Genomic DNA, 15257 nt, shown 5'->3' with positions numbered 1-15257 from the left:
CTTTCTAGCAACTTGCAGCACTGATGCAAACATTAATTAAGACCAAGTGTAGCATGAGACGGATTAATGTAAGTGGGGAATGCATTTTGTTCTTCACCATCTTTCTGTCTCTTCGTAAAACTCCTACTATCCCTACGGCATAAGTGAACCAGGAGTGCTCAATGACCCAAAATGTTCCTTTGGCCGTTGTACCATCTCAACCTGTCTTTGCAGAAGGAGTCTTTACTAGTGGCCCCATTTGCCTCCAGATCCCAACCCCCATCTTCAACAAATCTATTAGGAGCGATCTCTTGAAGAGAAGGTGGTGCTTCAAAATTCATTTGTGTGGAATAATGGGAGTCCACCTTCTGTAATTTATTCTCCATTAAATCAAAATTGTGGTTTAAATGCACATGGCCATTAATATTTAAGTTATCACCCCTGTTTTTCTCAATAATCTCATCATTTAAACTGGATGTCATTGTTGGATCAAGAAACTTTTTCATGATATTACTATCTTCCAAGTCATGGCGTGCAACGTGTTCACTTGGACTTTCACCTGAAAGAAACAATTCCAGCCCATGCCTGTCTTGTTCATCAAAATTTACCGACTTTATGCTTTTCCTTAAATCTCCCACTGATGTGCTCCCCAAGTTTTTCTCCACATTAAGTATTTGTTCCGTAATGGCTTCTATAAATTGCCTGTATCTGGAAATAGTGTTTTCCCTTGAATGGGACCTGTCCAGTGTTGCCAATAGATTTACCTCTCTTTCAAAATCTTCCAACTGCTCGTGAAAAAGAAAAGTATGTAAACAAAAAATTAAAGATAAACAAAAGAAAGCCTTAAATTTGATAAGTACCTGCCATTTTGCTGTTTCCAGTGTAGTTGCAAGATCACGTCTATGATACTCTATTGACTTAAGTAACTTGACATCTATATGGATTTCTTGACCAAGACTTTGCTCATGCGATAACAGACGAAAAAGTGATTCCATCCTAAATTTGAAAAAAAAAAAAAAAGATTAAATTATCAATGCATGATAAATGCCACTTATAAACATTCCACAAGCATGGATGACAAAAACCAGGTAAAACTAAGAAATAGTTTGTCCACATCTTCATGCATATATAAGATATCAATAGTTATCTTAAGAAGCATAAAAAAAACACCTTTGCACAAAATATAATATGACTTTACTATCAAACGAAAAAAAAAAAAAAAAGAGTTTTGAGAGCATTCTACAACAAACACAAGCCTCCTTAATCCCTCCAGGTGGAGTCATCTATTCCAATCCTCCAATTTCTATCCATGGTCATATACTCTGTTAGGTCATTATATCTTGCAATCATGTTTAAGGGTTTCTACCAAGTTTTCTTTAGTCTATCTCTCCTCTTTTGCTACGAACTTTGTCAATTTTACCCCTCTCCTCATAAATGTATCTATTGGTCTTCTCCTCACATGTTCAAACTATCTTAAACGTAATTGCCACATCTTATCTTCAATAGGTGCCACTTCAATCTTATTGTATATGATCTCATTTCTTATTTTGTCTTTTGTTGTATGGTCACGCATCCATCATAACATTTTTATCTCAGCTACACTCTTATTTTGCACACTATTAGAATTATTAGTATAATTAGATATATTGCATATTGTTGTATGTGTTTTTATTTATTTATTTGTTATAACTATGTGTAATTAGGCTAAACCCATAGGTTATTAGGCACGTTGTGCCAATCATCTTACCACAAAGGCTGAAAGTGTGCCGGGAGCCAATCGGGCTAGATGGGAACAAGTTGATGCCCAGTTATGCAGTCTCTTATGACAGTCCATTGATCCATCCATCATGCAACTCTTTCGACCATTTGAAACTTGTGTTGACGTGTGGAAAGAAGCTGAAGAATGTTATACAAATGACATCCAGCGTTTGTACACTGTGGTCTCTAATATCAAGAATCTAAAGCAAAAGTCGTCCATGGAATCTTATTTGGGACAAATTCGGGCTATCATGCAAGAATTTGATACTCTTCTTCCCATTACTACGACCAAGACCGAATAGGTTGCTCAAAGAGATAAGTTTTTTATGGTTATTGCTCTTTCCGATCTAAAACCAGAATTTGACGCCATCAGGCATCAAATCTTGACCAGCTCCACTAATCCTACCATGAAGGACTCTTTTAAAAGGTTGTTGAACATGATCGGTGCACATGGTATGTCCTCTTCTTCTCATATTATTCCTCCAGCCGAATCTTCAACCCTTGTGTCTCAGGCTTCTCACTTAGGAGGAAATAGAGACCGTAATAATAATCAGACACGTCCACAGTGTACCTTTTGTAAGAAACTGGGTCATCTTGAGGACAAGTGTTGGAAGAAACATGGTCGGCCCGCTGCTCCGCCTACATCATCTACTAGTGCAGCTCATGCATTCCAGAATGATCCTAGTTCTACCCAATCTGCATCGGGTTCACAGTTGATACCTATGTCTGCAGCTGAGTATGATGTCTTTTTGAAGTTTCAAGCCACCCAGCAGTCTCATCCTGGTAATCCCGTTGTTTGCATTGCTAAAAGCTCATCTCTTGGTCCTTGGATTATAGATTTTGGCGTCATTGATCATATGTGTGGTAATGAACTTCTTTTCTCTTCACTTACTTATTATGATACCTTGCCTATAGTTACCCTGGCTGATGGCACCAAAACTGTAGTTAAAGGGATAGGCCAAACCACACCCACTTTGTCTTTATCTTTAAATTCGATTTTATATGTCCCTAGCAGTCCTTTCAATTTGATTCCAGTTAGCCAGCTTACTAAAACCCTTAACTGCTCAGTCACTTTCACTCCTACCTCTGTTTGTGTACAGGACCAGGGTACAAGGCGGACAATTGGCATCGGACGTGAGTCACAGGATCACTATCATCTTGCTATGCCGATGGCTTGCACCAGTGCTGCTTCCCCAGATCTTCTCCACTCTTGTCTTGGTCATCCCAACCTCTCCAAATTGAAGAAATTAGTTCATAGTTTGTCATTGTTGTCTATTTTTTATTGTGAGTCATGTCAGCGTGGTAAACACGCACGTAGTTCTTTTTCCAATTGTGTCAATACTAAGACTAAGGCTCCATTTTCTCTTGTGCACTCTGATGTATGGGGGCCCAGTCGTGTCAATTCTACTCTTGGTTTCTCATATTTTGTTACTTTCATTGATGACTTTTCTCGTTGCACTTGGTTGTTTCTCATGAAGAGTCGGTCCGAGTTATTTTCTATCTTTCAGACATTCACTGCTGAAATAAAAACACAGTTTAGAGTTTCTATACGTGCTTTACGTAGTGATAATGCCCCTGAGTACTTTTCTTCTCAATTTACTACTTTTATGACTACTCATGGCATTCTGTATCAATCTTCTTGTCCTTATACATCTCAACAAAATGGTGTTGCCAAGTGTAAAAATCGCTATCTCATTGAAACTGCACGAACACTACTTTTGCATGCCAATCTTCCCACCAAATTCTAGGGAGATGCTGTTCTTACTGCGTGTTATCTAATCAATCGCATGCCATCTTCAATGTTAAAGGACAACATTGCTCACTCTCTTTTGTTCCCCTCCCAGCCCCTTTATTTTGTTCCACTTCGTGTATTTAGATGTATCTGTTTTGTGCATTCCTTTTCACCAGGACAGGATAAACTTGCTGCCAAATCCCTCAAGTGTATTTTCCTCGGTTACTCCCGGTTACAGAAAGGCTATAAGTGCTACTCTCCTGAGTTGAACCGCTATCTTATGTCTGTTGATGTCACATTCTTTGAACAACAGTCCTTCTTCTCGGTTGTTTAGCTTGATTCACAGTGTCTTGACCAGGTATTGCCTATTCCTTCTCTTTCGTTGCCCCTATCAAATCCATCTATCTCCTCATTGGTGGACCCTTCACTTCCATCTTCCGGTCCACACTCCCGGACTCCTCCACTTCTTACTTATCACCGTCATCCTCATCCTACTCTTGGCACCAGCATTCCTCTTGACTGCGACTCTCCTGACTCATTCTCTCCGTCAATGGTCACTCCTGCCATGGATCCTCAACCCGACAACCTTCCTATTGCACTACGCAAAGGTACATGGTCTACTCGCAATCCACATCCTCTTTATAATTTTTTGTGTTATGATCGTTTGTCACCTACTTATAGTGTTTTTGTTTCGAGCCTTTCTTCTGTTTCTATTCCTAAAACCACAGGTGAAGCCATGTCCCATCCTGGTTGGCACCAGGCTATGTTAGATGAGATGGGTGCTTTGCATTCTACTAGCACTTGGGATTTGGTGCACTTACCACCAGGAAAGACTCTCGTTGGTTGTCGGTGGGTGTTCACCCCTAAAGTGGGCCCCGACGGACAAGTAGAACGTCTTAAAGCTTGCTTGGTTGCCAAAGTCTTTACACAGATCTATGGGATGGATTACAGTGATACCTTCTCTCAAGTTGCTAAAATGCCCTCTGTTCACCTATTTCTCTCTATGGCTGCCACGTGTTATTGGCCGCTCTATCAATTGGACATTAAGAATGCCTTTCTTCACGATGATTTACAAGAGGAGGTTTATATGGAGCAACCACCTGGTTTTGTTGCTCGGGAGAGTCCAATGTAGTCTGCAAACTCAAGAAGTCTCTCTATAGCCTGAAACAATCTCCACGAGTGTGGTTCGACAAGTTCAGCACTGTGGTTCAAGCCTTTGGTCACACTCGAAGTGAAGCTAATCATTCAGTTTTCTATTGATATTCTTCTTCTTTATGCATCTACCTCGTTGTTTATGTAGATGACATTGTTATCACAGGGAACGATCAGGTTGGTATACAAAATCTAAAGGAACATCTCCATCAGCACTTTCAGACCAAATACCTAGGTAAACTCCGATATTTTTTGGGTATTGAAGTTGCTCAATCAAGAGATGGAATCTCCATCTCTCAGAGGAAGTATGCACTTGACATCTTAGAAGAAACTGGTATGGTGAACTGCAAACCGATTGACACCCCAATGGATCCAAATGTCAAACTCTTGCTGAGACAGGGGGCGTCTTACTCAGATCCTGGAAGGTATGGAAGATTGGTAGACAAACTGAACTATCTCACAGTCACTCGTCTTGACATTGCTTTTGTTGTGAGTGTGGTGAGTCAGTTTCTCAATTCTCCATGTGATTCTCACTAGGATGTTGTTATCCGGATTCTGAGATATATCAAACGAGCACCGGGTAAAGGGTTACTCTATGAGAATAAGGGGCACACAGATATTTGTTGTTATGCAGATGCAGATTGGGCCGGCTCTCCCTTTGATCGTCGGTCGACCTCTGGATATTGTGTTCTTATGGGAGGAAATCTGATTTCTCGAAAAACTAAGAAACAAAATGTAATAGCTAGATCCAGTGCAGAGGCAAAGTATCGAGCTATGGCTAATGCAACTTGTGAGCTCATCTGGCTTAAGCAACTCCCGGAGGAATTCAAGTTTTGTGAAGTGTCCCCTATGAAGCTTGTTTGTGATAATCAAGCTGCCTTGCACATTGCTTCCAATCCAGTGTTCCATGAGCGAACTAAGCATATTGAAATCGACTATCACTTTATTAGAGAAAAACTTATTGAAGGTGTTATATTACAGAGTTTGTTAACTCCAGTGATCAACTTGTCGATGTCTTCACCAAGTCTCAAAATGGTCCTCGAATAGAATATATCTGCCACAAGCTTGGTGCATATGATATCTATGCTCCAACTTGAAGGGAAGTATTAGAATTATTAGTATAATTAGATATATTGTATATTGTTATATGTGTTTTTATTTATTTATTTGTTATAACTATGTGTAATTTGGCTAAGCCCATAGGCTAAACCCGTAGGTTATTAGACCCGTTGTGCCTATTATAAATAACACACTAAGAAACTAATCTCTTAGATTTTTCTCTCATAATTATTTTCTCACACACATATTGGCAATTACTTGCCCAATATTTTGATCCATACTCCAAAGATGGACTTATAGTTGTCCAATAACTTTAAAGAGATTTTACGATCACATAAGTTGTTGGACACACTTTTTTACTTTAAGCATCCTACTTTGATTCTATGATTAACATCCTCCATAATCTCTCCTTTTTGAATGATTGATCCAAAATATCAATCCATAATCTCCCCTTCCTTTTGAAAAAATAATCCATAATCCCCCTTCTTTCTAAGCCCAGTTATGCAAAAGCAGCTTTCAAGTTCAGGTAAATATCATAAACTATTACCTACTACCTATCCATTTAAAAATCACCTACATATCGAGTATTTTCACAGTATAGCAATAATCACATGCATGCCAAGAGTAAATTCTTATTTGGTAGCTTCAACTTTTCCAAAATAAATTATTTTGTCCCCTTGAAAAATTGCAGAATAATGTAAACGTGATCCCACAACTATTAAGATGTAACACATGACAAACTGCTTCAAAATTTTAATTCATGCAAATAATCTCTTAATTTTTTGTTCCACATTAGTTAAATATCTCCTGCGTGATTGCAGATCATGCAATGGAGGTTTTTCTTTTTCACTTCCATCTAGAATTTCACTGTCATTCAGAGTTACACTAATGATTTTCACACTACAGAAATAAAATTAAAAGTTAGAGCATGATATGGAAATGTAAAAGGGATTCCCTGTGTCATAATCTGGCATATTTCTTAATTTCCAATTTTCCATGCGCTATGAATTTGAACAGTTAGAAGCTGAGGTAAGAGCGCCAACAACACTGGCCAGATCTCAGTAACAGTTACTTCTAGCAATTAATGCAGAAGGAAAACCAAAAAAAAGATTCAAAGCCAACCATCAGTTACTGTACATTATGTGCACGTCTATTGTAACAAATTGCTTGTGAAATATAGAATTAATACAGTGAGAACTTCCGAATGGGTCGAACAACAAAACCGTAGTGGTCAAAGCACTGACCTATCAGCGGCGTCTTGAACGACTTCAGCCGCGGAAAACAGCGGATCCGACTCCCATTGTCGGAAGCTCGACGCCATTTCCTCCGCAGTTCGCTCCAAAATCGACCAATTTAAGAATGACAATACTCGCAGAACGCGCAAATTATCAGGGAAAGAAAAATATATCGAACAGGAGCTCTGAAACAAGCTTTAAGCTATGGATCGTTCTAGAACAGAAAGAACATGAGAAGAAACCATGGAAATTCAATCTGCCAATAGCTCGAGATTCTCTATACATGTGAGCGTGAACATCTATAAATTTCCTTCAGCAATTAACAAGGAGAAAAACGAATAATTTTAGGGTTTTTAGGTTTGTGAGGAAGAACGAGCGGCAGAGAGGAAAGCGAAACGGAAGAAATAAAGGTGAGAGAGACCTCTCTCTGTCGCCGTTTCGATCAAGTGGGGAAGATGGCGAGTAATTATCAACTGCGGTAGCGCCGAAGCAACAACACCTGCTCGGCCAATGGAAATTCGCCGGGAGACTCGTTTGGGACAAAGTTTCCTTTTAAAACTGAAGGGGAGGAAACACTACCATCTCCGTGATACCATCTCCGTGACACTAAACAGCCTCACGTGATACCGTCTCCCTTTTTTGTTTTTTTAGTACCTTTATATTCTTTTATCTTTGATTTAAGATAAAAGAAAACTTTTGTATTTTTAAAAATATCATATAACTCTCTTGCCATTAATGGAGCATGAAACATGCCCGTATTACCCTCGTTCATATCTCATTTCCTCTCATTTTCATCTTTTTGATATTATCATCCTTACATGATCTCTCGTTGTTCATGTCCTCAATTTTAGCAGAAAAATTAAATCACTGATAAAGACTTTGTCTCATTGCACAAAATAAATAATTAAACCCACAACCTACTGATACGAATCTCAACTTATCATGACCCAACCACTTGATATATATCATAAAAACTCATATTTACTTTTTTAATCTTTTAACTCGTCAAATGGTATAAGATAGACTAATAGTGTTGGAGGTATATTGGAAGAGTTTTTTTAATAACCATATATTTGTCTCTCTTCTCAAAATGTAATGAATTTGAAGAATTTAAAAAAATATTTGCTCTTATTATTTCAATTATTTCAAATTTAAAACAAACTAAAATCATTTTTCTAAATTCATTTTAGATTTTAAATAAATACATCTCTATGATAACAAACTCTATTTTCTGCATCTTTGAGTTGCAATCCATAATTCTTTCCATCTTTTTCATTATTGGAAAAAATATGTAAACATTATTTATTTTCTTGTATTACTCTCTTTATATCAAAATGCATTTAGATTTTGATCAAAATCTAGTGATTAGAGCCTGTTGATGCAAAGTATTAGCATCAGTCTACAACCACGGTTCAACGCTTGCCCTTAAAGGATAAGAGTGTCACCACACTTATAAACTCAGTAATTACCCCCTAGGCAATCGATGTGGGATTGAGAATCGGTGCTACAACACCACCGCCATAGCCTACCCCCCTAAATATGGTGGCGTTCTTGGGCGTAAATTATCTCAGGGATGATAAAAGGTGGTTCGACCAAGGCCTAAGGCCTAGGGTTTCCCACAGCAGACGCCAAAATGTTGATGCAAATAATCAATATCAGCCTACAGCCATGGATTAGCGCTCACCCTCAAAGAACAAGAGCGCCACCACACTTAGGGAGGAGGTTGTGGCGGTGTGTTGTAGCATTGGTTTTCAATCCCACATCGGTTGCGCCCGCAACTACTAAGCTTATAAGTGTAGTGGGGCTCTTGTTCATTCGAGGATGAGCGCTGATCTGTGACTACAGGCTGATACTGATGCTTTGCATTAATAAAGCCCAACAACAACTTTTTAACAATTGCAAGCCCTTGTGATTTGGCGTTTTGACCAATTTTTAAACTCACACGGAGCATTTTATTTTTATTTTACTTTTATATAATTAACATAATATTTTTAAAATTTTAATAAAATTAACTCTCATGAATTTAATGATAAAGGAGTTGATACTTTTTAGCCAAATCTAACAAGTGTCATTTGAATTTAATCAAAAAATATATATATATTATTTTGTATGTATTTTATATATTTATTTTTTATAATACTATTTATACATTAATTTTTGTCACTCTAAAAATTATAAGTGCTTTTTAAAAGAATTAATCATACATTTTTTATAAATTATAAACTACTTTTTAAAAATTATTAACACTTTTACATAGTACAAAATATATTTTTTAAAAACTATAAATACTTTATGTACATATTAAAAATATTTATAATTTTTAAAAAGTAATTAATACTTTATAAAAAATATTATTAATTTTTGAAGGGTAATACTAACCATTGTCTTTAGTTTAAATATTATTATATAAATTAATAGTTAAACACCAATAAATATACCTTATTTTTAGATAAAATATATTTATTATGTTATTTTTAATATAAAAACAATTTTATTTATTAATTAAATGATTCAAATCCTATACATTTTATGATTAATTGATAAAATTATTAAAATAAAAAATACAATTTATTTAAACATAAAATATACATTGAATAATAGTTAACCATTTTCGGAAATACATATAATTTCATAAATATAAGAAATCAAAGTAGAAATAGCATTACCCTATTATTTGGCCAAATCCATATGTTTGCTCTAACCTTTCATGTTTCTTTGTGTGGTCACTCGAACTTTTCGTTATTTTAATTATATATATGAACATGATTTTTTAGTTAATTTAACTTTTATATTTTACTTTTTTTTTTATAATTTAATTTTTTTATTATACCTTTAAATTTATATTTTCGAGTCAATTTAAACTTCTATATTTTTATGTGTAAGAGAATAGATAAAATAAAATGACAAAGTACACGTCATATCATATTTAGATAAAGTAAAATAATAAAATATATGTTATACTCTATTTATGTTAAAATACAAGAAATTAAATTGACTCAAAAATATAAATTTAGTGATATAATTAAAATAATAAAAAATTTGAGTTATCACATAATAAAAATTAAAATATAATAATTAAATTAATTTAAAAATTACATTCAAAAATATAATTGAAATAAAAAAAATTCAATGTTGACAACAAAAAAATAAAGTGAAAGTTGAGCGATAAAAACTATTAAGTTTGGCCCTATTATTATTTTAGTGCAGAATCCCTCTTCGTGGCAGAGGATAGCGAGGACACCGGACGACGACTCGTGGTTGGTTGGCGTGGCTGTTAGAAAGGAAGAACCCAATTTCGCACAGGCTTTTTCTTCGAACCCCCACATGACTAAAAGCAACGCATCGACTCGCTGGCCATTCCATTCCTGGCGGCTGAATCCTGAATTACGCCCAACGTTGTACATATGCGCATATGCGATGACCTGAACACAAGGTGAAGGAAGAGCCATGTCATCGTCGTCGAGATCGCTGGTGCGCCGATTGACGCCGTTCTTCGAGTCTCGGCTTCGATGGAATCGGAGATTCATGAGCTCTTCATCCTTTTCCGAGGTGCTCAAAGTCCAATCATCTTCCCCGTTTCAATCGCCATCTCTCGATGCCGTTCACATGACCGACAATTGTGTCAAGGTACTCTCTCTCTCTCTACCTGGATATTATATATTTAACAATGCCGCCCACAGAGGCACACTTCTATTTGGATATAATAGTGGCACTGGGAGGTTGATTTCTCCCTCGCTATGCTTGGAACTAGAATTTTCGGAGCGAAAGGAAAATGAGAGGGAAAGCCTATGAAAAAACGAGACTTGACCATCTTCTGTTTGATGTACATGTTCCTTCTGATATTGCTCATAACATTCTAATGTACAAAACAAGAATTAGATTTCAACGTCCACATGATTGTGATGAGTCATGTTGCTTAGTTTGGGAGTTTACTGTTGGAAATTTAAGGAGCTTACTCTATGAACATGTTGCAGAAAATGAAAGAGTTAGAAGTTAATGATACTCCTGGAAAGGGAAAATTCCTGCGGTTGAGCATAGAAGCTGGTGGATGTTCTGGCTTCCAATACGACTTCTCTCTTGATGAGAAAGCCAAAGATGATGACCGGTTTGTCTTCATCTGTTTGTTATAATTGTGACTCTAAATTCAAACCTGACTAAGTTTAAGACTCTTAATTTGATTGTGATTATGATTTTAAATTTGAGTCTGATTAGAATGTTGTTAAAGATTTATCTCATCCGAAGGAAGTTTCTCGTGAATCATTTTCTAATTAGGATATGATTTCTTGTGTGCATATATAGATAATTTTAAGTCTATAAATAAATGTCCAATGCTTTGGAATTAGTGCAGTTATATCACTTTTATTGCAGTAATATTTGCTTAGTGATATTTTGGGTGTAACAATATCACTTTTGTACTAGTAATTATTTACTTAATGATATTTTGTTTTTTCAGCTTGTGGTTTTTCCCATTTGGATTTGGATTTGAATTTTTCATGTAAAATTTTGTATTTGTGTGTGATTAATTGGTTTGATTGTGGTTTGTTGTCGATCTAATTTCTTAACCCTTGTCTTCTAAGAGATTTGGGCAACAAATAGAACCCAGCTGAGTATTAGCCTGTTCGTATCGCCCTGCAGATTCTCGAGAGAGAGCTTACAGCTCAGGCTCAAATGAAGCCAGGAAATGTTTGTTCGCACTCTCTTTGGATTGCTGTTACCTCCTTATTGTTATTATCATTATTTGGTTTCTGATAAGTAAATAATGTATGTGAAAAGAACAAAGCAGAAAAAAACCTTTTACACATGACAGACTACCAAAAAGAGCAGAGGCCAAAAAACTCATGTATCAATGAGGAAACATAGATCTCAAAAGACCTCTACAAAGAACCACCTGAAAAGGGAGTAGCGTGCTAAGCCAAAAGTGACAAGCAATAATACAAAGATGCTAATGCTGTTTTTTTCCACTCTATGCACAGAAGCATTCTGTGCTTTAAAAGAATGCTGTTAACTCCTCATAAGGGAGCCACATCTCATATTCTCCTATTGGAACCTCTAGGAAAAGAAGGGTTCCCCTGCCCTCCTCCCCATAGTGGACCTGTAAAATGAGGAAACCAAGGTCATCCATTCTTAGAATTTAAAATCCTTTTAAACGTCAAATTCCTGATTTCCTTTTCTTAATTATACAATTCCTAAGGAGATCAGAATGGAGTCGCTAACTTAATCTCTATCGACTGCGATACTAAAGGAGATCCACAAAATACTAGCCGGTGACAAGTAAAAGCAGTCAGCCATCAAGACTATGAAGCTGCAAATCTGAAAAGATAAAGAGAGGGTTCTGACTTCACCATTGATTTGCCGCAACCTAACACTCCTGTCATCGTCCACCTTGTGGTGGAAAAAAAAAACAGTAAACTCTTAACTTTCATAATACCTTGCATAAGCTCAATCCATATGGCCCCATGCTATATCATCATGCTGACTCCCTAATCCAGCTCATCTATCCTCTTCCATTGCCACTTACCTACTAGAGCTTTGTTGAACATAACAAAATTTCTAATCCTTCATTGCATGGTAGGTGCATGCATGCCAAATAAGTAAACAGGACTTGAAATCATGGCGCATGCCTCCCAAAAGAAAGTTTCTTGTAGCTCTCAAGCCTTTGAATCAGAGAGAGAAGTCTTTCATTTAACAATCTCTTCTTGAATCTCCAAAGCATGTCATCTTCTATTGATTTGAGATGAACCAAAAGGGAGTCCCAAAAAGAAAGTGGACAAGAAATCCACCCTGGACCCGTAATTATTAGGGAAGACAGTCATGTTTTCTGCCACCCTCACAAGAATGGTCTTACATTCATGTAATTTATTTCTAAACACTAGCTTTGGACACAGTAGGACACAACTCAAACCCTCAGCCATTTCCCCCTCACCTTTCAAAGTGTCATTTGCAGAAGACAAGTGAATCAGCTGCAACATCCCCACCTACCGGTCTTCTGTCCCTAGCTTGGAAATCCTGTGCCATTCCACAAGTATTCCCATACCATTCAAACATCTCATCACCTCCATAGCAATGATAAAAGAGTAGGGGAGATATTGGGTCTCCTTGTCTCAAACCTCTAGAGCTATCTAAAACCCTAGAGACAGTGGGTCCCTTTTGGCCATGCTTTTGAAGAGAACTAAACTTAACTTGAGAATTGCAAAAGGTAATTCAATTCATCCACCTTTCTTGAAATCTATAACTCCAATACATAAATCAGGGATCCTACTAGAATGACCATATACACCTGAGATCTCCAGTTTGTGAGCAAAATGGGGGTTCCACTCCATTCTAGGATTGGCAAACCCATTGGCCATTGAGCCACATTCAGAATCTATTTGCTTGGACACCTTTCTATTGCAGGGTTTGGAGCCTAGTTTAATTGACCTGAATTCTGTGAAAGGTCTCGTAATATTTTGCCTATCAAAATGTACGCCAGATTTTATTCGATATGCCTAATGGGAATTTTATTTTCTGGCAAGTGTTTATAAAAATGCACCAAGGGCTACCACCCAAATAGCCAAAGCCATATTATCAGATAAAATACCTTTTATTTCACATGAAACAGAGAGCCACATGGGTATGCCAGATGGGCCTAGCTTGGACATTTTCTGCCTTGGCTCGTTCAGTAAATGCTTGATATGTTGTTGCTGTTTCTTGTTCCACAATCTCAAATCAAGAGCTGAAACCTGTTTGTTTGCCATGTAAGCAAAAAAGTTGGAACTAAGCAACTCCTGAACCATTTACAGCCCAAGCTTCTATTACAAAATAACATATTTGAGCATATCTCGCAACTTTTATTTTGTTGACTTTGTTCCGTTTACTGTCATCTCAATTATTCTTCTAATTCATGTAGAATTTTTGAGAAGGACGGGGCTAAATTGGTCGTCGATAAAATTTCATTTGATTTTGTAAAAGGTTCAACTGTTGATTATGTTGAGGAGTTGATCCGCTCTGCTTTCCAGGTATGCACCGTATTTTTTTAGGCATGCATACTTTATTTTTTTTATGGATATCATCATGCTTTTCTGCAATAAGTATTATCATTTTCTGGATTTGATCATTTGTGATTTTTGCTTATATCTGTAGCAAAGTCTTGAAGCCAATGAATTTGGATAGGCTCATTTTGATTCAGGGATGATGGAATTAATTGCCATCCAGGAGAGTGTAGCATAGGCACGGGGGAAAGCTTTAGAAGGTTTAGCGCATTTGTTCTAGTTAAATCATCCAGTGTGATAGCTAAATGTTTTACATTGAAACAGAGGTCGAGAACTGTTTTTTTTTTTTTTTTAATATTTAACGAGATAAATATTAATCAATTTGTTAAGATATTGTCCTTTCCTAAATGTCGATTGCAATTAAGTCTCAATTCAAGAATTTGATTACCAGTAAGAGCAAATAGCTCACAGGACTGTGCATGTGATGCTAACTATAAGAATATGCTATGTGAATTTGATTTTTATCAAGTCCTCATGGCTTCCGCAAAACCTTTGAGTTCATAAAGTCTTAATTTCTTCAACCCCAGGCGGTGGTTGCTGGCTGTGTCCTCGCCAAATGAAAAAAATACAGATGATGCACCTTTCACTTGAATTGTTTTTTTTTTTTTTTAAACCTAGTCTTTTTTTTTTATTATTTTTAATATATGGTTGCTATTGCTCTTGGTTCATAATTATCTTTGAAAATGATTGTCCACTTTATACCAGTAATTAAGTTTGTGTTTGATGAACAGGTATCTGCCAATCCAGGTGCAGTTGGCGGATGCAGCTGCAAAAGCTCCTTTACGGTAAAATAATAGTTTACGAGGGAGTAGTAGGAGAGAAACCATAGCCTCTTATTAGCATGATGAAGAGGTCAGTAACATTTTGGCTTCATTGGGGGATGGTACTGATCATCTCTTATATTATTTCTAAAACAATCTTGATTCAATTTCTCAATTCTAAACCAATTTTTTGGACAACTTTTACATGCCCAACAACTTTAGTCCCCCCAGTGCCATATCTAAAGCCTCATTCTCCATCCTGTAATTTTTGTCCAAGTGTAGGGTTTGCCTTAAGGTTCATCTCTATAAGGTATCGCGTGTTGTTGATTGAGACTGTCGATGTTGAATTGTTGATATGCTAATGGAACTGTGATTAAGCTTTAGCAGCAGCCAATGGTGTAAGTGTACCTTGTGCCTCATTTATACTTATGATTTTGTGAGTGATGGTTAATATCTAAAATTTTTAAAGAAGATTAAACCGAGTCGACCAGACCTTGCATAGATGGAATTTTATGATCATAAAAGATTTATAAATACATGAAATGAAATAAAC

General features: G+C 36.6%; 2 protein-coding genes across 4 annotated transcripts; one reads left to right on the top strand and one right to left on the bottom strand.

Moving 5' to 3' along the window:
- Positions 1-158: 158 nt before the first annotated feature.
- LOC127790141 (uncharacterized) lies at positions 159-7510 on the bottom strand. Its single transcript, XM_052319433.1, has 3 exons — positions 6925-7510; positions 840-975; positions 159-764 (listed from the first exon to the last, which is right to left on the bottom strand). Exons 1-3 carry the CDS (start codon positions 6999-7001, stop codon positions 159-161), a joined length of 819 nt encoding a protein of 272 aa, XP_052175393.1. The 5' UTR covers positions 7002-7510.
- A 2621-nt stretch (positions 7511-10131) lies between these two features.
- On the top strand, positions 10132-15094 carry LOC127789515 (iron-sulfur assembly protein IscA-like 2, mitochondrial). Of its 3 annotated transcripts, XR_008020611.1 has the most exons (5): positions 10132-10542; positions 10890-11020; positions 13802-13910; positions 14035-14143; positions 14675-15094. XR_008020611.1 is itself a non-coding variant. In XM_052318397.1 (4 exons), exons 1-4 carry the CDS (start codon positions 10363-10365, stop codon positions 14735-14737), a joined length of 483 nt encoding a protein of 160 aa, XP_052174357.1. In that variant the 5' UTR covers positions 10132-10362; the 3' UTR covers positions 14738-15094. The 3 variants fall into 3 exon arrangements, 2 of the variants coding, with proteins under 2 accessions (XP_052174357.1, XP_052174358.1); XM_052318397.1 differs by lacking the exon at positions 14035-14143; XM_052318398.1 differs by lacking the exon at positions 14675-15094 and having other exon boundaries at positions 14040-14133.
- The last annotated feature ends 163 nt before the right edge of the window (positions 15095-15257 follow it).

Source organism: Diospyros lotus, chromosome 14 (genome assembly GCF_014633365.1).
Source record: "Diospyros lotus cultivar Yz01 chromosome 14, ASM1463336v1, whole genome shotgun sequence".
Lineage (NCBI taxonomy): Eukaryota > Viridiplantae > Streptophyta > Magnoliopsida > Ericales > Ebenaceae > Diospyros > Diospyros lotus.
Note: the sequence above shows the minus strand (reverse complement) of the source record. Positions and strands in the feature narration are given on the sequence as shown.

What these genes read in the sequence shown, in the direction of transcription:
- LOC127790141 (XM_052319433.1), bottom strand. Translation starts at nt 7,001, where the DNA reads ATGGCGTCGAGCTTCCGACAATGGGAGTCGGATCCGCTGTTTTCCGCG. An exon ending in GTTCAAGACGCCGCTGATAG is followed by an intron (nt 976 to 6,924) that starts GTCAGTGCTTTG and finishes TTTCAAATTTAG; the next exon opens with GATGGAATCACTTTTTCGTC. An exon ending in TGGAAACAGCAAAATGGCAG is followed by an intron (nt 765 to 839) that starts GTACTTATCAAA and finishes TTTCACGAGCAG; the next exon opens with TTGGAAGATTTTGAAAGAGA.
- LOC127789515 (XM_052318397.1), top strand. Translation starts at nt 10,363, where the DNA reads ATGTCATCGTCGTCGAGATCGCTGGTGCGCCGATTGACGCCGTTCTTC. An exon ending in AAAGCCAAAGATGATGACCG is followed by an intron (nt 11,021 to 13,801) that starts GTTTGTCTTCAT and finishes TAATTCATGTAG; the next exon opens with AATTTTTGAGAAGGACGGGG. An exon ending in TGATCCGCTCTGCTTTCCAG is followed by an intron (nt 13,911 to 14,674) that starts GTATGCACCGTA and finishes TTTGATGAACAG; the next exon opens with GTATCTGCCAATCCAGGTGC.